The sequence below is a fragment of the Falco peregrinus genome, chromosome 5, assembly GCF_023634155.1.
Source record: "Falco peregrinus isolate bFalPer1 chromosome 5, bFalPer1.pri, whole genome shotgun sequence".
Taxonomy (NCBI): Eukaryota; Metazoa; Chordata; class Aves; order Falconiformes; family Falconidae; genus Falco; species Falco peregrinus.
The window spans coordinates 101,984,528-102,010,476 of NC_073725.1; the positions used below are offsets into that span (position 1 = coordinate 101,984,528).

The 25,949-nt window shown below is 44.5% G+C and overlaps 1 protein-coding gene across 3 annotated transcripts in view; it reads left to right on the top strand.

The window, feature by feature from the left end:
- The window catches only part of GRIP2 (glutamate receptor interacting protein 2), a 285,038-nt gene that overhangs the window by 136,268 nt on the left and 122,821 nt on the right, over positions 1–25,949 (top strand). For 2 of the 3 annotated variants that reach the window (XM_005229990.4, XM_055806301.1), the window contains exon 1: positions 645–819. The exons of the other annotated variant lie outside the window; for it this stretch is intronic. In XM_005229990.4, coding sequence (XP_005230047.3) covers positions 669–819 — 151 coding nt within the window. In that variant the 5' untranslated portion in view covers positions 645–668. Of the gene's footprint in view, positions 1–644; positions 820–25,949 lie in introns of those variants that run through there. 3 annotated transcript variants of the gene reach the window in all.

The following is a 25,949-nucleotide window of genomic DNA, read 5'->3' on the forward strand; positions in this document are numbered from 1 at the left end:
CACCTTGCAGTGCCTCAGTGTCTGCAGGAAAGTGGGGAAATTACTTGCCTCTTTCTAAAGGTGTTGGTGCTAAAGTGATTGCTGAAAGGCGCTGGGTAAGTGTGAGCAATTATGCCAAGTCCAGGAGAGTCAAAGTTCTTTCCTACAGACTGCACAGTTATTTAGTCTTTCTCATAGATGCATTTGCATTAGCTATTCCTAATCTTTGAAATGAAGCCAGAATTCTTTAAGAGTCACTGCTTTTTCTAAGCTGATGCTGGTTCTTTTGCCTGAGGAGCGTTTGAAATCTGCCAGAATGCATGTATTGTTGAAAACAGAAATTGAAAACCCTGTACGGGATCTGCTGCCCCTGTGAGTTATGAGCTTTCCCAAGTCATCAGGGAGACGAAATGGCTGCTTTCGTTGTCTGCAAGAGCTGTGGATGGACAGAGGCAAAAGAAATCCTTCTCTCTCCTTCCCCCCACCTCCCTCCCGCTGCCACCCAAAACTCTTTCTTTGGGTGGAAAGAAGCTTTTGACACAGAGGCGTGCATGCATGCACACACAAGCGCTTTTGTGCCTCCCAGTGACCTGCCTGTTTCTGGCTGTCCCTCCTTCCCGGGGAGCTGGAGCTGCTGAGATACAGGGGTTGGGGAGATCCCGTCCCCCTCTCTACGGCTGTGAGACCAAATGAATAAAGTGAATAAGGTTTTGAAGATCATTAAGAAGTCATCGAGGAGGAGGAAGAGATGGAGAGACGAGCTGAGGGTGGAGGAGGAAGGGGAGAGCCATGAACTCTGTGACCCGGGTGGTTTGTGCCGTCTACACCTCTGTAACAGTGGTAAGGAAACAGGAATGCTCCTGCTCGCCTGGAGATAACGTGCCTGTTTGATATCCATTGCTTACGTGACAGGAGAGCTTCCTACAGCCACCCACCGCTGTCATGCTTTTCAAGGGCTGAAAAATATTGGTGGGAGAAGGAGTAAGGACAGGGAACTGGGACTCCTGCATCTCCTTTATAAACCTTCCCTTGCTTGTGAGGATGGCATTTGCACAATTGCGGAGTGGGGACAGCAGGGAGTCATCTTTGCAGTGGGATGGTGTCCTTAAAAGTGCAGGGAGAACATGTAGCTCATTGAGATTTTTGTTGATGTGTTACTGTATTTTGAGATATTTAAGCCTTGATGTTTATTACGTATATTTGTGCAACAGAAAAGGAACGGGAAATGGACAGATTTAGGTTGCTGTTTTTCTGAGGGATGTCTTTGTCTGCAAAAGTGTGCTGTGGCCAAAGTTGGTCTGGACCCAGGTCTGTTATATATCCACACTTATCTTTCAAGTAAACTGTGCCGCGGCTGCAATATCATCGAAAATTATCTGGTTTGGTCTATGTATTAAAAAAAAGCCAAATGAGAGAAGCCCAGAACATGAAAAAAGGGCATTTACAGCATTCACTGACATGTCCCCAGCATGCCTGAACTCTCAGCCGGTGGCTGTGACCCAGCAGAGGAAAATGTGAAGGGCTGTGCACTTGGCCATCAGGCTCAGCTTCCTTCATTCTGCATTGCCAGCATCCAAAGGATATGAAATGCTAATGAAACTACACTTAGGATGAAGCTTACACTCATGCCTAATGTAGGTCACTGTTCTTTTCACTGTTACATTTGGTAGTTTGTTTGCAATAGTATTGTTACAGCTTTCGAACGTTTTAAGGACTCTCACTCTTTTTCTTTCTCACCCACCTAATTCTGTTGAGCCACTTTTCTGACCCTGTCCTGGAGTGTCTGATGGGCCTGTTCTTGCAAGACCCTGGGTGGCTGAAGAGCTGATTTACAGCCTGGGGCACAGAGATGTTATTGAACTTGCCCAGGGCTGCAGAGATCGGGGCCGGACAGGCCTGAGCCAGTGCCTCAGTAAGCAGCGCTGGTGACTGCGCTGCTCTCTGCTGCAGCTCCTATGTGAAAAATGCTTTCAGCTAAAAATCTGCATTGCAAAGGTGGGTCAGGTCAAATGGGTGAGTGGTAGAAAGGCAGCAAATACTGAGGTGAAGGTGGCACACGCAGTTCAGACTGTCCCTTTTGTGCTTTCATGTGTAATGCCTTCTTTAATGACACCATAGCAATCAGATCATACCCTAGCATGTCTTGCCACCTTTTTCTGTGACCTGGGTCAGGCCTAAAGCCAGCCAGCTTAGGGGGCGTTTAACCGGGCTGCCCATGGCCCCAGGGGGATCCAGCCACCAGAGGATTCTTGAGCAGCTTCTTTCTCGGGTCTCTCTGAGGTTTCCCTGCTTCGTTCAGTTATAACTATGGTGAGAACTGGCTATCCTTCCGCCCTGGAACATCTTTGCTTGTAGGATTTGGTTTCATTAAATTTACTCGTCCATTCATTAATTCTGCTTTCAGTTGCCCAGACTTTCTCCTGTCTTACCTCCTCAGGGTAGTTCAAGAGCCTGAGGTATGTTCTTTGCCACCATTTTTCCAGTGAAATGTACTCAAACATTTTTGTTTAATCTTGTCATTATATTTCTTACCTCATCTTTAGTTAGAAATCGATCTACAGGTAAAAAAGGAAATAAAAACCTGAAGTTATTTAGGTATCAGAAAACAAGGAGGAAGTAGAAAATGTTAGCTAGCCCTAAATTGACAGTTGTTATTATTGTTAACCTTGTGTGTATTTTACTTTATCTTTTTAACAGACAGTTGTTACCTAAGAAGGTTCACTCCCAGCCCTTGAGCCTCCCCACTGCCTGGGAGTGTGGTCCCATCAGGGTTGAGTTTGACATTCAATCCACATCCTTCTAACCATCTGCTCAGCTTTTGGGTGCTGACCTGAGAGATTGAACGCTTTGGTTATTTTTTATTTATTTGGTTATTCTTTTTGTCAAAAGAATGACACATCTTTTGAACCTGTAGTTAATGCCAGCCTGTGTGGGCAATACTTCTGTGGCCTGGGTCCATCTCAGCTGGATGTACAGCATGGACCTCTCCCTCTGAGCTATGTGTCCAGGCTGCTTAAGAGGGAAAGGAGAGGAACGGGTTCTTCCCAACCTGAAATAGACATCTCACACCCCTGGGATGAATTCTCCAGACAGTCTGTTCCTTTCTGTTGACCGTAAGGGAAGTATAAGTGACTGACTAAGATGAAGATGTCTCTCATGGGTTGATTTCTGTGTGGCTTGTAGGGGTTTGGGGGCATCAATGTGTGACTATCTAAGAAAGTTTTGACTTTACTGTCTGGATATGCTTTAGGTGAAGAGCCCTCCTTTCACAGTCTCTGCTACTTTGTAACAGTTTGTTAGCCTGAGGCTTTGTAAAAAGCTGAACCAGTGGATTTTTTCCCCTAAATGCAGGATAGGTAGTGGGTTAATTCCCCTTCTGCCATCTAGACAACAGTGATGGAGATGGATTGCCAGGAAAAAAAAGCATCTGTTAAGGTAAATGGGGAGAAAAACAGTGCATTCCTGCAGTTGGGTTCTCTGCTGGCAGTTATTCCAGCCGGTTATATCTCTACAATAAAATGTAAATGAATGCAATCATTTATTTTGCAGCCTGGAGGCCTAGTGGTATGAAAAGATAAGAGAGCATTTTCCATTGTTTATATGGTGGAGGTGGCTCTTCTGTGTCTGCTACTCTCTCTCTGATACCTTGGCAGCATCTAAATGTTGCCTTTATTATTAAAAACACATATATGGGAGTCTAATATCTTAAACAGATTAGCATGGTGTTTACAGAAGCGTCAGCCAGCCCCCACTCCCCGCAGGCTCTTGGCGTTTGTGTCCCTTCTTCAGGAGCGGTGCACAGAAAGCAGAAATGTCGTTGGCTGGCCAAGGGCTGGTAAAAAAGCAGTTTGTGCAAAGACACAGGGCAAGGAGCAACGGGCCTGTGACGTGTGTGGTTGTGGCTGGTCAGAGGGACGAGCAGAGGGGCTGGGGGATGCGGGCGAGCTGCTGCTCTGGAGGCTGGAGAAGGGGAACAAAGGGAGGTGGAGAACAATAGGGCACAGCAGTGGCATTGTGCTAATCTCTGATTGTATTTAGGCATGTTTAATTGGCCTGTCAGTTTTTCACATCTCATGCATTTTTATAAGGATTCCTCTTTGCCTCTCATTTTATCTTCTTGTAGCTCCTTGGATTTCCCTACGGACAGTCTCTCTGAATTTCTTTTGTTTCATTCCCATCCCCCTCCCCGTTTCAGAGCAGGGCTGAGTTGCCTGGCTTTGTGGTGTGTAAGTAAAGGCAGATTCAGCAAAAGGCTGTTTAGGAAAATACCACATTATCCTCAAGAGGGGGAGAAATTTGCTATGGGAGGGGGGATTTCAGCGACCTAGGCGTGTGCTATCTGTCATAGCTCTCTTTGCACTGGACTAGGGCTCTGAATTTAAACCCACATTCCAATCATGTGTTATGCTATGGGGAATTAAAATTTATACTGGAGTTTTTTGATTTTTTTTCCTCTGGTCCCTCTGAAAGCTAAGATATATTTATTCTTCTGATTTTCCACCCATTATCAGCTACCTTAGAAATACAGAGCTACTCAATTTCTAGGTTAAATAAATACATTCAGAGGGATGTTGCTCAGCCTTTCAGATCATGTGATAAACTCCTACCCTTCCATTGCTAAGTGATGCCAGACCTACTTGCTTCATCCTCCCACAAGAAATCCCCCAGGCACAAAATTATGAAACCAAGCCATCCTTGTAAAGCCACTGGCTGAGCTCTCCAGAATTGTTCCTGCATTTCTTGTGGCTTTGAAGTTCACAAGTGATGGGGCTTGGACTGATGTGAGGACCCACAGAGATGCAGCCCTGGCAGGTGAAGGAGATCAGGAGCTGCAGTGATCATTGACAGTCTCCTCCTAGAGCCAGTGTTGTCCCACCTGATCCCTGGGGTGAAGACAAACATCTTCAGATAGGTGCTTGGCCCAGAGAGGGACCATACCAACAAAAGAGTCCAAAACTACATGGCCAGGCTGTCGAAGGGTTTGGGTGCTTTAGGTACCTTTGGGCCTGATGAAGCTTGGTAGCCTTTCAGAAATGTCTCAGCATCAGGATTTGGGGACAGGTGCTCTGGACATCATGGGGCAAAGCTTATGAGGAGCCAGTGGGGTATCCCAGCCTCTGGGCAGCAAAGGAGATGCAAAGAGCTGCAGGTGGTGGTGGTAGAAACCAGGAGTAGGTATCTCAGCCTTGCTTGCTTTGGAAGAGGCATCTGTACCTCATGCCAGAAAAAAAGCAGCTGCCATGAGTTCCTCTGTGTCCCATCAGTGGGCTTGTTTTCACATGGCTTTTATGCATTTTGTGATGACTGTTTGGTTTGTGACAATTTATTGTCCTGCAGGGTTGTCACCTCTCTTTATATCCTATGGGTCTCGCTGTACAGCAGTAAATCATTGCAAAGCTGATAGTTTAGTTTCCAGCCATAAATTCAGATGCTGGAAAAAGAAATTTATGTATTACTATGGCTCTCTTTGAACATGGCTGTTCATAGAACTCCATGTACCCCAGGTGTGAAGACATTGTTTGGTAAAAGTGGTGATAAGTAAAATAGCATCTTGAGGAACCTCTAAATAAATGTTTGCATTTTTTATATGGGAATACAGGACGTGAAGTGATTTGGACAGGGCGATACATTAGGGAGGGGGAAGGGATAGGAAAGGAAAAAAGGTCCTTCACAGAGCATCTGTTGAGGTGGGGTGTATGTGTACTGCAGTGTCTTGTGTGGTCTGGGGCCAGTGCTGGAGTCCTGCAAGCAGCAGTCAGGAAGCTGGGGCTTAACATGCTGCAGGTCCTGGGACAGCTCTGAGACCTGCCACCGAGGGTTCTGCTAGTGGGACCAGTATTGTCACTGATGGAAAGGGGAAAACCCAAGGGCAGAGATCAGTGTGTGGCTGGGAAGAAGTCAGGGTTAATAGCACTGAGGTTGTAGATAAAGGCAAAGGATCCTGAGAAGGGCAATAGGCTGGAGACTTGAATAATCCTCTCTCTGCCTGTGCCCTGCGGTAGTGAGCACACTGTAAACGAAGCAGTGATTAGCAGTTATGCTCGTATCACAAGATAGAAAGTTGTCTATTGAGCTAGAAAGAGTTGCCCTTTTTCAACCTTTGGAAGTGATTTCCCTTGTGGTGACCAGCAGGAGAAACCTGTATTTTCAAAGTGGAGCCTGGTGCCCTTTCAAAGCCCTGACACCTCCCATCTCCCTCTTTGCTGAAGGGATGGTGGGGCTGTGTTATTTGTAGCTCCTCCTGGGCACCCCGCTTGCAGGTCATGCAGTGGCTGCGGAAGGGGGATTGGTAGCGTATACCGGAGGCTTAGAGGTGGTTAAAAGCTCATGAAGGGTTATGGGATCTCTAACTTCCAGGAACGACAGAGAAAGCTTTTCATCAAGCAGAATCATTCTATTGTAACCCAACATAAAATTCACTGTGAAAATATTCAATTTCAACATTTTCAGCAATTAAACCCTTCATCCAGACTGTTTGGTGCTAGAAATTAATTAACTGATAATATCCTCTTTAGAATAAGGACAAATGTTTTCCTGTCTTTGCTGAAGGCTAATATTTGCAAAAAGAAAAGTAGATGAGTTCCTTAAATCTCCGTAATGTTGCCCCAATAAATATACTTCCTTAGTGTTAAGCTTTCCATCAATTTCTGCCTGCCTCTTTCTCACATTTCAGGTAATGCTAAGCACTAGAGAGTGGCTAAATCAAAGCTGCAGGTTTCAGCTTTTAGAGGACTGGTCAGATTCAATCCAGTCCTTCCATCTTGGGGTCACTTGTAATAAATGCCAAGGAAACGGCTAAGAGTGAAAATGTGTCATGGGACAGGCAGTCTTTTTCTTCAAGAGCAAGGAACTGAACGTTTATATGGTTAGAGATGGCATCCGTACCTCACCTGCTTAGCAAGTAGTTGCAAAAGCTGGGTAGTTTAGTCCTTTTTGCACCTGGATCTTGAATTAGTCTGTGGCTGAGACAAGCACAGGTGAGCCTAGAGGCCAGCTGCTTGATTTCCTAGGGAAGCAGATGTACTGAATTAACTTCTCAAAATACTCTTTCGTGCTTGCTCTGGTGGCTTGTTTATAGTTGAATAATAAAAACAAGTAAGCAGAGCCAGGCTCCTCTGATCCATCCGAAGCCCCACCAGTATGGTGCATTGACACTGACTTTGGAGCAAAGTGTTTTCCTGCTCATTCATCTGATGATGGGTCAATCCATTAATAAGGAAATGCAAATAGAGAGTGGGAGTTTCAGGCTCCCTGGCTATAAAATGCAGCTTTGATATTGTTTTTAGATGTCAACATAAAATATAAGGTATAGACTGAATGGTAGCCTTTGTGAAGGGCCGAGTTTGGCATTGCTAATTAGAGAAATGAATGTGGCGATTCCTTGGCGAGGGAAATGTAGGGTAATGGGGTAGGAAAGTACTTCAGAAATAGGGATGATAATAAATAAAGTCTGAAAAGAGTAGACATGGGAGCTGGAGTTCTCAGTCGCGCTTGGACAACAAAAGTAACTATCTCCCTTAGTGGGAAGCATGAAATTGATGGTAAGTGCTGTTCAAAATACCACCTGTCAGTGAGGTTTCATCCATTTTTAATTGTGCTATCATAATGATAATTACTATGATTTAGACATTTCCCAAACAAGTTTCTAGTTAATTATGGGTGCGGTCAATTCTTGGAAGAGTGGGCCACCGCTGTGGTGGTGCAGCTCTGGGTCTGATAACCGTAGGGGCTGGCAAATCTGCACCCACTGTCAAACAGGGTAAGAAAAGCAAGCCTTGTGTGAAAGGAAAACGCTTAAAGTAGGAAAAATTAATGATGAGTTTCCAGATGGATGTATGCATTTAATTAGGGCTGGGCTCAGTTCCCTGTTCTGTGGTTGGCTCCCAGTCCAGTACTGGGCAAACCACTGATGGGCAAGTTTTCTGCCAGAGTAAACTGGTGTGGCTGTTCTGCAGACAAGAAAGCAATGCCAGTTCTGTGCAGCAGTGGATGTGGTCATTAGATTTGATGGTGGACAAGGATAATTTAGCTTGATGTCCTGTAAAAACGTAGGCCAAAACCTTCATCTGTGTATCCCTAGTAACCTGGATGAGACCAAGGCAAACCTTCTGGCTGGTTTTCTGGAAGGCAGACCTCTGGTTTTGATTTAAGGAGACCAGAACACACATTGTGCTCTTTCCCCAAGTAATTTGTTCTTGTGAGTGAAACATGTTTACTGCTGTTATTTTGGAAAAGGGATCTGTATTTTACAGTTAAAAATTGAGAGAATTGCATTTCTCTCAGTCCGTTCTTTCTCTGTCTTCTCTGCTCAAACCGCACTCAGTGTCATACAGGAACATTTGTACAATGTAGGCAAAATGAGCCCTCAGATGAGGTCTGTATAAGCAACCATAATATTGGTGCACTGTATTTAATGATAATAATAAAATTCAATTTCCTGGGTCCTTAAGACCTCTTGAACAGTCTACTATTGATTAATAATCATGTAACTTGGAATTTTCAATCTTTGGCTTAAAATACAAAGAAATTTTTTTACTGGATGCTAAATATCAGTAACAGCAAGCCTACCAGCATGAACATGCTACTTTAAAAGGTGTATGTATTTCTTAGAAGAAACAGTACAGATTCTGCATTATTATTTTAAATTTCCTAATATAACCCATCTGAAGTGAGGCGGTTTAATGTCAAAGCTAAGCTGCATGTTGCAGGCATGGCAGCTTTCCTATCATCCTTTTTGGGGCTGGGAAGACCTAAGGCACTCTGTAACTAACAGTTAAATTTGTGTATTCTCTTTTAACTGTGCTCACAGTAAGAGACTGCAGCTGGCACTTAAACTGGGTAACAAGAACCTGCTTAAAAAGGGAAATGACTTTTGGCCTTTGGCATACTAACTGGTCCCAGGCTGTTACTAGTTAATTGCTTCATTAGCACAACAACAATGTAAAATACAGTGAGAAGACTGTCAGGAGTACATACATGAAGGCTTCCTGTGACCCCTGTCTAGGCGAGCATCTGCAGTCAGCATTTGCAAGAGGCTTTCGTTCTTCTAAGTAATTTGGCAGTCAGAGTGAGTGGCAATACAGCACATGGAGATAAGACTATTTTAATTTCTTGCTTCAGGAGACTCAGCTGTCTCCTTGGAAAGGCTGGTGCCTTGTCCGTGGATTCACAGATTGAACAAACAGACTGTACCATTTAATTATTAAAGAACAGCTTCAGCATTTCCTGGCAAAACTCTGGTCTTTGGCTGAATCCTGGCGACAGTGTTCCACCTGCAGCACCACGCTTCTTACCATGAGCAATAGGCAGCACTGCTTTGGTTGCTACTCTTTGAAATAATACAGCTCTCATAGCCTCATTTCCAAATGTATACAGTGTTTTCTTGCAGTTAACTAGCTGCTGTTATTTACTACTATTGCAGCAGCATTTCCCATTAGAGACCTGACTTCTTTTACGCACCGTATTGTGCAGAAGCAGGACAGAAGGATGAGCTGAGAATCAAGCACCTGAGCTTTTGGTTTGCTGTAGATGGTGATAAGACTGCAGCATCACTACTGAAACACTACCAGGGAAGTATGTAAGAATACTTTTACGTGTGAATTGTCAAGATGTTCATGTCAGCTGATAATAATTACAGTAGGAGGAGATGTCTTGAGTGATACTGATAGGGCTCAAGTTGAAGCTTAGAAAAGGAAAATAGATGTGAATGTTTAAATTAGTTGCCTTCTTAGTTTTGGGACATAATCCAAATGCCATTCACCCAGTTGAATTGCAGAAAAGTGCCCATAAAATCCTACACATTCAGCCTTCCTGCCAATCTGGGGTGTGAATTATTATGGAGAGGACAACTAGGAAGACATCACCAGCACTAGCTTTCACCCCTTGCCTTCACTTGCCTTTAAATCATCTTCCTTGATTTCTAGTCACAGTCTAATCTAGATACAAACCTTTAGCATCTCAGCGGATTGGGTTGGAGGCACAGTCCCCACAAGCATTCCTTTTGAAACTGGGACCATGGAGCTTATGCACAGCTGCATTCATGGTCCCAGCAAATGCAACAGTGAGAATGGGGATTTCTCCAAAGAGCCTCTTGTGGGTTTCTTGAAGCTGATGCTATAGGCAGTCGAGGGTCGGGAGAAGTTCTAGTTCAAGGAAATAATTGTATATAGCCAAAGAGTAAACATGGCATTGCTCATGACAGCCTTCTGTGAAGCTGTTGAGTTTGTAAAAAGTTGCACAGGATGTTCAGAGCATGTGTCAGAAATCACCTGAGGATGCAAAAAGTAAGAAGGGTTTTCAAAATACCGAGGGTGAAGGTTAATGACTAGCCTGTTTGTCTACTTAGCTGATCGCAGTTTCGTGACACTGTCACCTTCATAAGTTATTGTCAGGGTAATTAAACCTAATAGTACCACATCAAATTCCACACACACACACACACACACACACACACACACCCCATGTTACTTCATTGGGAGGCTGTAGCCTTGCACAGGGGAAAGCTGTGCCCATGCTAATTAGGACCAGGCATGGTACCTGTAAAGCATAATTTAGATGGTTTCCTTTTGGGAATTGAGCTAATTGAGCATGGTTTCAATGAAACTGTTCCTCGTTCATGCTGTCACTGGGATCATTTATTAAGGGTAATCAGTTAAAGCAGTACAGGTGTCAGTGTGGGCAGACCATCTCTCACAGACGTTTGTTACTGACAGTGTCAACACATGAGGAGAATGAAGCCTGACTCCCTGCCCCGAAATAACAGCATTTGTTAGCAGCATATTTGATTTAACAGGCACCAAGAGGCAATAAACTTGGATCCTGAAGTCTGTTCGGTTGCTTTGGGGAGGGGGTGAGCACCTTCTGGCTGCTGGCTACCCTGGTGCTGCTCGACTTTACACAGAGGATACGGGTATTTCTATGGGAATTTGCGCATCAGGAAGGAGAGCTCCATTGCTAACACGCAGCATCCTGCGAGTCTATGGGATAGCTGATTTTTATAGATCAACTTCTCCCACGTTTGGTTCAAGGCATATCAGGTTTCTTGTTTCAGCATTGATCCAACTTGCTTATCAAAGACAGACTTTTTGTCTCCAAATGCTTTAATGCCACATTTGGCCAATGTTAATTGCTTCTGTGGCTCTTGAAGAGCTCCCAAACTCTTACGGGGGGATCTGTTTTCTAATTGCAATGGCTTATCTTAGCATGCACTGTGGCGTGAATATTTTTGAGAGATACCTTCGGTCTATTGTTGGTTAGTCTGTTTGACGTATTTTTACTGGGCAGAGGTATCCAAGAGCAAAACCATCTGTAGTGAACTTTGTTTATTTTGCTTTCTTTTTAAATAGAAGATGTACAGTGGTTAGGCAGTTTAATATAGTCTGATCTATAATGATGATAAAAAGCCTGTTAGCCCAGTCTCTGGTAATATCTGTTTTCACTTTTTGCATACAATGAGCAAACATGAAATGAAAATGAAAAAAAAAAAAAGAAAACGCTGCCTTTCCATAGAAATCTCTAGTTTTCTTCCCAGAACCCATTTTATGGGTCTGCCTGCTGACTGTACACATATTCATATAGAACTGAGCCATATTTAAAGTAAAGTTGGAATGTCCTTTAAACTACTGAAGAGAAGATGAAAATAATTTGAACAAATTCACAAAGGCAGTTTTAACATTAATGTATTTAATCATAACTGTACCTGTTAGTAAGGGAAATACTGCCTTTTTAAAATAGGTTTTAGTATAGTGTGTAATTTTCAAGGTATGTATTAGACACATGGGATTTTGCATTATTATTCCTGAGGAAGGAAAAGAAATGTATGGCAACTTCAAGGAAAAAACCAAGCTAATTTAATGTGAGCTGTACTTCGACTAGTTTCTACTCCTTTGATTTTGTTCTGATATGTATTTTTAAATATTTACATGAATAGAAGACTTCTTGTCTTCCTTGCCATTTCTCTACAGTTGCTATTATAGGAAAAGTCTAATCATTGCCAGGCAGGTGAACGCAGCAGTACATACATATATTCTGTATACTGAATATTCATTAATCACACTGTGTTCTGCTTTATTTTTCTGAAACTTGGTGTATGCCTATTTTTGTTATCCTCTTGCATTATTTGCAATTGATTCTATGGCTTGGCAGAGCCACTTCAAATACCAGACATGATAAATGGTAATAGATTTCCCATTATACAAATGCTTTTTTATCCTCTTAGTTTAATTGCTGCATTTCTCTCTCCTCCTATTGTGCACTCTTGATGACCAGTGTCCCCACAGACATTTTCTTAGCTGAAATGAGGATTAGATTTATATGCGGGACAGCTGAAAACACACTTGTTTCAGTATCAAAGAGAAACAGCTGTGTTTTGATTGTGACTGGAATTTCCTCTGAAGTAAAACCAATTGTCTTGGGACATCCAGGCAATTCCCTTGGCTAAAGAAGTTCTGAGCCTCTCAGAGGAGGGTAAACTGGATCTGAATATTCAGGTTTATGTCTGAATATGCTTAAATCTCAATGATGAGCCTAGAGAGACAGTGAAATAGCATGATTTCTCTAGTCTTATTTGTAGACTGGTACTTCAGCTTCATGAAAGCAGGCAATATCTGGTGCAAAATGATACTTTGATTGGGAAAACTATGTAGTTCCTCTGTTACAGCCTCAGTGAAATTAACTGGAGAGGCATGCGCTCAGCAGAGGTGAGAGAAGAAAAAGCAACCTGGACAGAGCAAGCAACTGTGTGTGAGGAGCTGGGGATCAGCGCTCAGGCTGTCTCAGAAACTGAACATCGGGGGCTCTGAGTGATCTGCTCAGCCCCTTTGGGCTTTTGCAGCTGTGGCAGAAGCAGGAGAAGCCCTGTTGTCTGGCCCCATCCTTCGACCCATCATCAGCCCCATGTGCATGTTTCTCATGCAATTCAAACAAGCTCAGGCTTTTTGTCTGCTGTATGAGATATTAAATACATCTGTTACATCTAAATTTATCTTTTTAATATACCTGTACACACCTGCCAAAGCTTTCAACTGTATATTTTAAAGAAAACAAGATGGAATCAAGAAGAAAATCTCTTGTGCTGTTACGTAAAGATTGATCTCTAAAGTGCTGAGGGTTTGAGTTTACAGCGTCTGTAATTGGAATTCGTGAATTTGAAATTCAGTGTTAGCTCCTCTGAGACTGCTGTTTGTGCTGTGCCGCTAACGCTGCCACACGTTCAAAGCAGCTCACTTTTAGCCCTTTCCTTGCTGGAAAGCTTTCTGGGTTGGTCTGTGTTATATTTTCCTTTAATTCCAAACTTACACCTTCGAGTTTGAATTTACCCAACTGCATGTATCCTTCCAGCCTAAAAAGTGGGAGAGTGGCTCTGGTAAATAAGTGCAAAGACTCGGTGTCAGAGCACGCTGAGGTCAGGCGTTGGAACTGAGTTATTCTGCGCTGTGTCTCTAAGGGGTCTCCTGAAAAGATGCAGCGCCTTGCTGCCTGCAGCAGTTGGTCTGTGGAAACAATTTGAGACCTCCTAAGTCATCTGTGGGATCAGCAGAAATGTCAGCTGGAGAAGGTGCTTGGAGATCTTGTATTGATAAACTCCCAAATGTCCATCTATTAAAAGCAGCCTTTAGCCCTCAGGTATTGGCTTAGTAACGGGGCTTGTCCTATAAATCCAGTTTCCCTGTGTGTTCCTGGAAGGCACCCTTGGGCTCCCCAGGGACCATGGTAAGAAGCAGTTGAGAACTGCTTCTACCATTGACTGAATTCCCATAGAATGAAGAGTATCTTAACACACCGGGAGAGGCTCAGCTTAGTAGAAAAGGCCAACCAAAGTGCTACTCCCAGTGTGATTTGGGTCTAAAAGTCAGATGAAAGGGAGTAGGAAGATATTGGTCAGGCAGAGTTCTCAGCATGTGTCCTTCTCCCAGAATAACATGGGGATGAGCAGGGCTGGGCAAGGAAGGCAGTGAGACCTGTTGTGCTGTCACAAACTCTATCCAAGGTCCTCCCACCCAAAGAGAGTGGGAAGAGTCCATGTTCCTCTGTGTGGTTCTCCCTGACTTGGAAAGTGCGCTGTGAGGAGATGGAGAAGAGCAGGAGGTGTGTCGGGGGCAGAGTGTACGCGTGTATGATCAGTAACACGTGCAGCTCAGACCTAAAAAGATCTGGGGGGCAAAGTACACCCCGTTACCATTGATGCCTCTCTGTCCCAGGGATGCAGGTGGGGGACTGCAGAAAGAGGATGGTTTGTGGAACCAGAGACACACGAACCATAGTCCTGTTTCTTGTTGAACACAGAGACAATCGTACATACGGAAGCTCTGGAGATTACCATTTTGAGGCACTATTGGGCTATGCAAGTCTATGTTTACCCCCGCTTGAACAGACAAATGAATATGACTAAGCTTTGTAAAGACTTAGTGGTAAACCTCTGCTGTTGTTTTCTTCTGGGCATTCAAAAATCCAGAAAATTATTCCTTTGCAAATCTGATTTTTGGTGTCAGCGTGTGAGAAAAGTGAGATTGCTATCGGACTAGTAAGCTGAATAAAAGAACAAGTAGCACTGTATCTTCTCAGCTAGTATATCTCAAATGGCTATTCCTTGGGTAGATTTATTACACTGTCTCTAGTATATTGTATATGTATTTCACCCCACTGTGCCCCCTGTATTTGGCAGGGGGTGACTTGGGGACTATGAGCTGTGTTTTCTCATGGTGTGACCCACAGGCTTTTGGTTTTTCATGTCCCCTTAGTCACCAGACCTGGCTGGACAAAGGGACCTCCTTCCTTTTAGGTGCACCAAATTGACCCTGTCATGCTGGCTTTGAGTCATTGCACAGGTCCTTCAGATTCCTTTCTACCCCACAGAGTAGGCCCTCCTGAACGTTGCTGGTCCTTTCAGGTGGGTGTGCTGGGTCTTGCCAACAGTCCAACCTACACAAACCCTCCAGTGGTATGGCCGGGAAGGAACCTCCGCTGTCTCCTGCAGCATGAGCTCCTGGTGATGGTTTGTCTTGGGCTGATTTCTCATGGGGATCCAGTATGGCCCTGCCAAGAGTAAGGCATCCATTTTGCCTTCCACTAAATTCCCTGGTAATTCTGCCCAAAATAAGCTTGGTGTTTTCTACTACTTGATAACCCTTCCTGAGAACTAGCTGTATCCTAGGGTGCTGCCTGGGGCTGCCCGCTGTCCTCTGCTGTATGCAAGAGCTTATAAAAACAAAAGCTCTCCAGCAGTGTGAAGGTGCAGCCCTGAAGTGCCCCAAGGCTGCTCCATCCCCAGCAAAAATCTCCAGTATGATCCATCATCCCACTTCATCAAGTAGGAGGTGGCACTTGGGATACATCAGGCGTCTCATCTGGGGAGCTGATGTTCAACAGGTGCCTTGTGTGTCCTTGGTATGGTGGCTTTGCTCTCAGGTCTGCAGGACGTTGCTGATGGTTTCTGCAGACACAGGTTCTTTTGCAGAAGTTTCTTTACCAGGACTTGTACAGCTGGGGCCGTTACCGGCGCACAGCCCCACAGCGCGTGTGCTGGTGCTGGGTTTCTGGTGAGCTGGTTCCATAGAATTGTGGGCTTTTATCTCCGTGGTAAAGTCTGAATTAGCTTTCTGCTGAAGTGCAAGCAGGCACCAATGTGTACCAAGGAATAGTATTACTTTGTAAATTAATATGTTAATGTAGTAGCAGATTCCCAGCCCTTAACAGCAGGAGACTGGCGATAGGTTTATAAACATCAACGAGGGATTTTATTCATCTAGGCAAGATAACAAGAACAGCCCCGCACTGAAAGTATTGGAAAGGGTCTGTGCCCCTTCTAGCTTTGTCTTTGCCATCCTCCCCCCAGAAACCCATCCCTCTCACTCTCTCTGCCACTACATAAAGCACGATTCCGTTTCACAGTAATCATAAATTAATTTTGAGCCAGCAGCCCCTTGCAGAGCCAGGCAGAGGTGCGGAGGGAGAAGCGGCACAGAGCCATGTGAGGAGCGCTGAAGGCTGCGGTCGGGAAGATGTTTGCTGTTTCACTCAAGTGTCGGCTCGGGGTGGTGAGACGGAGGAATAAAGGTACACAGAGAGTGGAGTGGCTGGCTCCTGCCTGCGAGGGACATGGAGGGGGGCTCACTCGAACCTTTACTTTTTCTCAGCTGAGCAGGAGGAGGAAGCTACATCATCCGTGATTGATTTTCGCCCTTGATATGCATTGGTGGGGGGAGTAGGATTATCTTGCTTTCTTGCATGGTGTATATTTTTCAGAGGTTGTTTGGTTTTGGTTTTTTTCCTGTTGACTCTCTAGATTTTTATTCTCTCCATCTGCCATGGTTTTTATTGCAGTAAAGTAGATTCAGGTGTGCCTCAGTCTCACAAGGTTTCCCTCCTCCCATGCAGGAGCTGTTACTTTGCAGGGAGAGGCACTTGGGTGTATGCTGGACCCCACCAGACTGTTTGGGAACCCTGAGGTCTGTCCCTCCCCGCACTCCTATGAGGGGATGGGTTGAAAGGATGAGAAACCTGGGAGGATAACGGGGAGAAAATAAACTTTGAGAAGATGTGAGGAGCAGCAATATTTTAAGTGTATTTCCAAGTAATTTAATCCGAGACAGGACAGAGTGTCTGTTCTCACAGTCCTGCAGTGTTGCATGTGATGAGAAGTGAAGAAGTTTTTTTGTGCCAGACTGTGATGCCGGGGTCCCTCGCCCCCCGTTTAGTTGTGTGAGTGTTAGATGGTCTCTAAACTTCTGCGGTGGAGGTTGCTGTGACTGCAGACTCCCAGCTTGCAAGGTGCTATGCAGCCAGTGTTCAGCCCCGTTGCTGTTGCCTTTAATTTCTGAAAGGTTTGCATTTTAATGGGGCCTGGAGCCGTCACTAACTGCTGGGAGCTCTGCGCTCTGTGCAAGCCCTTACTGCCAGCGGCACTCCTGCAGCAGATCAAAGTCCTTTGGTGTAAAGGAAGACAACTTGCATTTTTATGGGAACCTCTAAAGAACAACAGCTTTTAGGGGGTCGGTGTAGGATATTATTGATTTCAGGCTTCACTGAATGCATAAACTTGGTTACCCTCACTTGAGGAGAGAGAGAGACTTACTTGCTGGTGCAGGGTACTGTGTGTTGATACACAGGAGCTCTGTCGGGACACTGACAGGTTCAGAACTTTGGTAGCAAAAGGAAGGGCCTGAGCAAAATGCATGTGTTTCTGACGTGGACTAGACCTTAAGTCTGGGGCACAATTCCTGTGTGTGACTTGCCTAGTGAGTAAAAATGTGTTTGCTCATATCAGTGTTGCAATTCCATGGGACAAGCCTGAGTATAGAGCAGGAGCCTGAGGACTGCTACTCTTGCTGTTGGTTATTGGGGTGCTAAGAGAGCAAGGGAGCATGTGGGTTATGATTGCCTTACCGTGCTCCTTCCTGGAGTGTGTACAAACAGTGCTGGGCATGCAGAGGCATCAGCAAGATAGTCTCTTGTGCTCCTTGCTGCACATAAGGGCATGTTCACCCTGGGGTTACCATCCTGCTGTGGAAGCCTCAGAGCTGAGCTTATTTCAGATGGATGAATTTGTATTTGGCATCATTTGCCTTTGACAGTTTATGCTGGTGCTTCTTTCTTTCTTCTCCTCCCTGGTTTGGGGACTTCATGGGCTTTGCTCTGCACTGGAGGAGTTTCGTGTTCTCCAGCAGGATTCCCACCTTCCAGAGTGATGGCTGGAAGTGCTTGGATCAAATGCACCCCTGGGGCCCTTCTTAGTGTGGAGATGCCAGGAGAAGATTTGGTGCCCTGTTAGCTTTTCCAGTTCTTTTTCCCTGGCATGCTTTTTTGCTCAAGCATCCCAAAGGAATTGACAATAGTATTGTAACTTGAGGGGTTTTTTCTTCTGCAGTTTTCCAGGGAACTCAGGAAAGACTGTTCTGACAAAGGGAGAGCAAGTGCATTTGTGCCTGTAAGACACTGTGAAAATGCAGCCTGAAATTGCAATAAAGGTTAAAGAAATGATATCCCTGTACTACCTGATCAAGTTTCAGTAGCCTTGGTTGACATATTTGGAATTGACTTAAATCACCTGCATTTTTTAGTGACAGATTTAAATGTGAGAATCACTAATCCAATGCTAAATTGTACAGCTTTGATCAAGGATTAAACTGAGCTGGAATTGGCTTTTGGGAGTAGAGCTTTGAAATGAACAGCCAGAGAGACACGTTGTTACTAGTCTTCTATATTTTGGGACAGCTGATGTTTAAAGTACATCCCCAAAAGATTGAGCAAAAATACATGATGGCTAGGCACTGTTGCTGCCAGAATGAGCCCATCGTGACTGGGCAGCAACCAAGGGCAGGAGCTGTATGAGTTATGCCAGCAAGTAATGAACTCTGCTGTATTTCCCATCTGTAAATGCTCAAAACCTAGCTATCTGTTGCATCCTAGGAGATGGTCAGGCCTGATGAAATAATTTGTTATTTGGCACTAAAAATCCCCACTACCTTTGTTTTGAAGAGAGAAAGGATGACATAATGAAGGATTCTGCAAAGAGATGTGTGAAAGAGGGTGGCAGATACCCCAGCCCAGGTATCTGTCTGCCCTCTGGTCCGGGCATTGATGTGACCCTGTGTCCCAAAAACACGAGCTCTATGCTTGCTAGGGGAGATACTCCTGCTAAAAGTTGATTGTCATTTAATTGTAAGGTAATTTGTTCAGATCTTAGCTATGGTGGCTGCCATTAGATTTATGTAGTTTTAAGTTTAAACACTGTCACAGAAATGAGGATCGATCTCCCTGCACTAATTGCTACACTCTACTTCATCACGGACCCCTTCCCACAGGCTGGCACTTCTTAGGTAAGCTTTCCCCCAATTCTTTGCTTTCTGCTATATTTTCTTTTCCTTCTCTGAAACTCCAGCTGCTCCTCCTCAGCTAATCCCCTCACTTCAGAGAGAAATTCTTGCTTTTGGTCTTCTTAGATTCCCGCTTTCTTTCTCTCACTGAGCCCTTGAGCTTTTCCTGGCACGGGGAACACTCACAGTTAATCCAGCAGGCATTCATTTGGCTGGCCAGGGGCAGGCAGCGCTTCCCTGCCCTTGGCTCTGCAGCTGCCTTTGGCCAACATCAGCTCGTACAGCTGTAGGGCTCCTCGCTCCTCTTCAAGGTCCCTTGATCCTCTGCACAAGGGGCTATTGAAACCCCCAAGGAACGAGCAGTCACTTGTCCAATACAGTAATTAAAATTTCCTCAGTGTTAGTGGGTTTTTCCACTGGAAAAGCTAAATTACACTCACAAATGCTGTGGATGTAATGTAGCAATGCCTGTTCGAAGGGTCATGGCTCCCTGTGCCTGTGTTACTACCACGCATCCCGCTGCTGCGATTTCTATATGGCCATGCCTGACGTTCAGCTGAGCTCAAATTGGACTGTTTGGAGAGTGGTGGCTGGTGGTTGCCTTCCCTGCTAGACCCAATTACCGCAGCAAATCAACTGTATATTATAAATAAGTAAACAGAAGTGGTGGAGATCCTAAATCATTAACCAGATACATGTGTCTGCCTGAAAAGTAGCAAATGAGGCAATCTGAAGGCGCCCTCACTGTTTCTTCTGCTTTCCAAAGCCTGAAGCCCAAGGGAGAGGATGCTCTGCAAGAGCTCGTGAGACCAGGAGTTGCCAGAGCCACCAGCAATACACACAGAGGGGCCTGGACCCCCCTGCTATGGTGGAAGAAAATACTTGGTTACTTGGTGTGAAATGCTGAAGCTTAAAACATGTTTACTTTTGTCCACTCTTAATTTTTCCAAGTATGTGGTATGAACAGTGTTAGAGTACTAAAAGCCATTTTACTGTTACTTTGTCAAAAGTAATTTGGAACATGCCAGGCATCAAAATTTTTAAAAGAAAATATATATACTGCTTTTCTTACCTCTGTGTTTTTCAGCCTTTTAAGCTTCACTGAGTCATGTTTACTACCTTTTTTCATTCTTTCTTTCTTTTTTTTTTTTTTGACTAGGTGCTTTCTTTTACTTTTTTTTTTTCCTCTGTTGTGTTTGAATGGGAACTGAGAAAATAAGTAAGCAAAGAAAAAGCATCCTGAAAACCCCAGGAAGAAGCTAGAAGAATGCGTTCAGAAAAACTGTCAAATAGCATAAGACTTGCAATAAAATTTCCAGTTTTAGCACAGCAGCTTTTATGCTGAGATCTTGTGCGTGTAGGCATCCTGACTTGTCCTTTAGACAGAAGTTAATGCGTCCTGTTTGGTGTAGGAAGATGTTCAGTTTTATTTCCGTGTTTTTGTTGTGAACAGTGTTGTGGAAGTAAATCCCAGGAATCAGGAACAAGCTCTTGTGCCATGTCACCTTGTTTGCTGTACTGCAGTATCACACCATAAAGCATCCTGGCCACATTTCATAGCAGGGAGTGTTTCTGTGACAGTTCACCAAAAGATTTGCTAGCTGCACAAAACCAGGGATGTTTTGGATCTCTTGTTGACGAGGAGGGGCGAAAAAGGGTAAGCAGGTAAATTGTTTCCATCCTGTGGTGTGGTGCCAAATCCAGGGTGCCACACAGTGAAGTGTTAAGAGTGCAAAGTCCTATGGAGCATCTATTCCTGGAGGTGGCAGCAGTTGTTATTACTGCATTTATCCTCTAGGCCTGGAGTAGCCAGTAAAACAAAGCAGTTTTTATTTAGCACATGGGCAACCAGCACACAAAGCCAGGCTTCTCCCCAGAAAGCAGCTGTGGTGGGGAGGTTGAGCCCATGGTCTCAGAAACCCAAGGCTGAGCGCGCCGCTATAGCCCTTGCTTGGCCACCTTTTCTTTAGGATGATAGCTGCCTCCTAGGATTTATCCTCACCTGCATGTTTCGTAGCGGAGGACATCTCTGAGGCTGCTGCGGTGAATATTTATGGGGTTGTTCCTTCTGCACCAATGAAAGCTGGGCAGTGGTGAACACAGGAAAGCTCCCTAAGCCCAAACCACTGAGCTGGCAATGGCTGTGATTCCTCTTCTGTCGGCGTGGCTACAGTCCAGCCCTTTCAATATCTTATAATTAATGATTGGGCATGTTCTATTTATGTCTCCTAATGAAGCCCATTTTTCAGCCTGATGCTGTAGCATCCCCAGTGACTGTCACCTGCTCTGAGCGCTGCACAGCTCCTTCAACCTCAGCTCATCCCTCATCTTCTTCCCAGGCTCCAGCAGCACAGAGGATATTGGTCTCTTAGGGTGGAGATATATGTGTGTGTATATATATCTCCCAAATATATATATATATTTATACATATAAAGCGCCTATTGCCACATTGAATGAAAAAGGGCCCTCGCAGCCCAGAGGTAAGTGATAAATCCTTGCAGGGAAGCTGGTGATCAAGACAGCGTCTCCAAGGTGGCATTAACCCTTCTTGCTGAAAAGGTACAGTGTGTGCTGGTATCCCAAGGGCAAATCCTGCCCAGATCCCGTGTGTGTGCTCTGTTGCAATAGGAGCGAAAGCCCACCTTGACTTGCTGTGAATACATTAAAGAAGTGCAGCCACATTGGCCCATGCAACAGGCATGCCATCCCTTTGCTGTGGTGTGCAGTGAGTCCCAGGCTGTTTCTGGAGTGGCTTGGAAAATTTGGGCTTTGTCCCTAGATGTAAACTACTGCAAAAAAGGGGTAAATTCCTTGTGCTGCTTGTGCATGCCCATGCATCCTTTCTGTTTTGTACATAAAACAGTGGGGGTTTTTGTGTATCTGTGTTATTAAAGCTAGAAATTGGGGTTGGGGACTCTTGATCCTTCCATTTATCTTATTGCAATTAACAATTTGTGTGTGTTGGGGGTTTTAATGGGCATTTATTTCCTCTGTAATGACTGTCCTCGCTGTCCCAGTTGAGAATCTCACGAAAAGCCCAGGATGGCGAGAGCAAGCACTGGGGCACGTCAGGGCTAATGCAGGCTGGCGGTGCTTGAGAGGGCCCACGGACAGGAACAGTGAGGGGACACTGCTGATCAGCGTGGGAGTGGCGCCAGCAGAACCATAGCAAACCGAAAAATTAGATTTTTAGACTGACCTGATTTCTCTTTGCATAGTGGGGATAGCGTTTGCCAAGAGATGGCTGATATTTAGGTGGCTAAAGGTGTAGATAGGTGCTGACTGGAAAAAACAAAAGAACGAAAGAAAGAAAGAAAGAAATGAAAAACCTTAAAAAAAATACCCAAGCTTCCTAAATATTTCCATTGTCTGATCCCTTTTCATTTCACAGCCTCTTGGGAAGACAGATGGACTTGCAGCCCAAAGAGGCAGGAGGTGTTGTTTCTGGCAAGGCTGTGTGAAGCTGGCAGAGGGGTTTCTGTGCCTCAGATAAGGACACTTCCCACCGTGTCTTGATGACCAGCAATTTCAAGAATTGGGAGGGAGATTTCTAGAGGTATTCTGAAGCTAGGAATTAACACTACCCTAATTCCAGTAGACACTAGGAGTCTAGACCAACTCAGAAAGCTGTTCCTTGATTCCCAAGACACTTAAAAACACCCCACCCACAAATCCGTTTCTTTAAACATCTCACTGAATGGGAAAACCCAGGTGTTTAGGTGTCGTGTGCCCCCCCCCCCCCCAATTTAGTTGAACTGCTTGTCTCAAACATTTTCTTTTTCAGTCTATATGACTGTTGTCACCAGAAATGGCTTTCAAAATCAGAAGAAAGGCAGTTTCTGCTTTCCTCAGGGAATACATAGATAATGGATTTTTATTATTTCTTTAAAATAAAACTAGTTGTTGGGTTTTTGATACGTTCTCTAGTGCCTGTGAGCCTGGGACATGATCTGCACATGCTTTTTCTGGGGTGAGTAAATGGCACAAGACCGCAGCTCTTGTTGGTGAGGGGTGGCATACGGTTCCCAAATAATGTGGAGAACCCTTTCCAAAGATAACCTGGCCCTTTACTGCTGCGTGAGGAGACTGCCAGACCTGTTACCTGGCTGTAATTAGGAAGCAGAGAGCCTGCTCAGGAGTTGAGAGAAGCCCATTAACGAGGATGGGGTAAATGAAGAGCAATGAGCTAATGGCAGAGTGGAGCGATAAGAAATGCTGGTTGAAGGATGATTGCTGCTACGGGTGATGCACTGTTTCATGGGGTGGCACCAAGGGGACAGACGTACCTCCCAATTCCCACTTCATCATCAGCTTTTGCTATCTAATTAAGATCCATGTGATGTTCTCAGGGTTTTACCTGCTGGGGTTGTTGGGTGATGGCAAACAACATTTCCATCTCTTGTGGTAGCAAGGAAGAAACATGAAAACATGGTTTTTATAGCCCCAGAAGATAAATGGTTGCCTGTCTTAGGCAGGCAGACTGTGATTTAATGCTAAGCTAAAGGTGGGAGGGAGAACAGGGAGACCTGACTACTCCTGAGCACTGATTTTGACTTTATACCTGACTTTGTCTCAGCCCCTTCCCCCGTCAGGTCTCTCATAACTCGCCTCCAGGCATATCCTCCCTCTGTCCTTGGGCAATGGGTTTTTTATTGATCCTGTATTGTGCACGATCGGCAGCCTTGCAAATTAAAGGCAGAACTTGACAGGAAGACAAGGAGGGCTGATGCCGTTGGGACCATTTGCCATGGCTCTGGTTGATGGGCTCCCTGTGAAGGGCTGCAGGGCTGCAGCAGTGGGCAGCCTGGACGATGGAATCAAGACCTTCAAAAGCAGTCTTGAGGAGTAATTTTAATAGTACTGGCTGTACCCTGCTCATAAATTTGTTTTTACGCTTCTCTTTTGCTGACTTAGAAATATGAACGGGGCATGGCGTGTGGGAAGTCATTTGCCACTGTATTGCTGAGAGGTCTTGAAAGGTGTTGTAGATCCTGTTATCGATGAAGGCTTAAGTGGTTGGGTTTGTCCATCGGGTGCAGGGCCTCGAACACCACCCTCTGCTCTGTGTGTCCCCTGGCACAAGAGCATGTTGCGGTGATGTGTGGGCAGCCCCTCAGGCTGGGAAGTGCTGCTGGTTTGTATCTCTGGCTTGCAAGCTCAGCCAGGTGGTTTTGGAGAACGAAGAAAAGCTTCCTTGACTCAGATGACATTTAATTTGCTTTCTCATATAGAGAAAAATCAGGCCTTGAATTTGGAAAGCTATAGAAGGTCCACGAGGTCACTGCTGGCCAATGTGTGCAGTGTGTGAGAGAAAGAAACGTAAATTCAGATGATAGTATAGTTTGACAATTGCTGTTTAACTATTTTTTAAAATAAAACCTAGTTTGCCAAAGTTTGTAAGATGCAGTGAGCTTAGGGTCAATATAAACAGTATTTAATATTATTTCAGAATTATCATCTTTCTGCTTATAAGGTGTGTTTGAAGTTTCTCTGTTTGCATTGTATACATGTCACCAGAGAGGGTTTGGATGTTAAAACTGTGGATCTAAAGGAAGTTGTTTTCCCTGTTTAGTAATTGAGATACTTTCCTCCTGACTCCACTCCTTACATACTGCTATGTGAGATTTTTGCCTACTTCTTCTAAGTCACAAATAGTACACAAAGCAGTGTGAAAGCCAGCATTTAAAATGGGTGGGGAAATACCTTGATCTCCTATTCTCCTGTGCCAGTAGAGCCTTTTATCTGTGGCATCTCTTCCCTTGTGTACAGGCATCTAACTTTGCGTGCTCACGGGGATGTGCCAAATCACACTACTTCATTTATTTTGGAACTGACAGGGGATCTGTAGTAGGTCTGTCTGGAGGCCAATCTGCTCCTGTGCCCCAGGGCCATGTCAAGGAAATTTGGGGGTTTTTTTAGCTCTATTAAACTTCTCAGTTGTTTTGTTCTCTCAGTGTGGCAGGAAGTACTTTTGTTTTAATTGTGAAGATCCACCCAAATTTGATAGAATTGAAAGTCTAAAATCACCCCGTGGGCACCCTCAGTAAACTTTGTATAATGCAGTTTTCCCTCTTTGTGAAAGTCTTAAAATTCAGGGCTCCCACCAGGCTTCTCTGTGCCCCCAGTGTGACATCTGAAGCAACTAGACAAAATTATAACCCCCTATCAGTAAAAATGATTTTTTTCCTTAACTACTTTCTGTTGTATTCAACTACAAAATTATATTTATTTTTATCTTAAATCCTCAAATCAGATGCTAGAAAGGCAGGAACTCAAGTTACCTACAGACTGATGTTACTAGTAGAGGATGTTCTATAGCCCTGCTGGCAGATCTTGGCTTTCTGTCCTGTCTCAGTGTAAATACCTGGTAAGAAACTAGGCTTTCATTTCATACTTTGATGGAATAACTTTGAATGGTAATGGATAAAATGAAATAGCTTTATTAACTAACAAAATATCTTAATAATGCATTGCGTAAGAGTGAGAGGACAAAAATCATGTGAAGTGAGGTTTCAGTGTTCTGGCTCAGGTAGAGTCCTAAGATGATAACAAGGCTACATATTAGCGAAGTATAAAGCTCTGTATTTTAATTTATATTTTTGTAATCTGGCCAAAAAAAGACGGGTTTATGAGTTACAAAACAGAAAGCTAAACAACATTGGCTCGTGCTGTTGGCTAAAATGCGGTTCATTTTTCTACTGGTTCCAGCAAATGTGGTGGTCACCAGCTGCTCTCTTAATGCAACAGTTAGCTAATAACAAGAAGTGCTGCTCCAGCTTTCTGCTCCGTCCCTGGTACCTTATGCTGGTACCTTAAGCTCGTTTAGCTTGGGTAAAAGGGAGCGATCTGTCTCCTTGCAGAGTGTGTTGGGATGGGATCTGGAGAGGATCCCTCCATTCACTTTGCTCTCTGTTCTAGGAGCTAGTTGCATCCCACCGTACTCAGGGGAAGGAAAATAGCACCGTTGGTTTAAGTCCTCGGTGGTGGTTGTGAAATATTTCCATTGTTTTCTTTCATTAGGGCTTTATAAAAACATTTCTCTAAGTGTTCCATGTTGTGCATTTGAGGCTCTGGGTCCAACACTGGAGTCAGGGTTGTGTCCTTGCCCAGGCTGGCAGCCTAGTGCTGAACTTTTCTCTTCATGGTTTTGCTTGGAT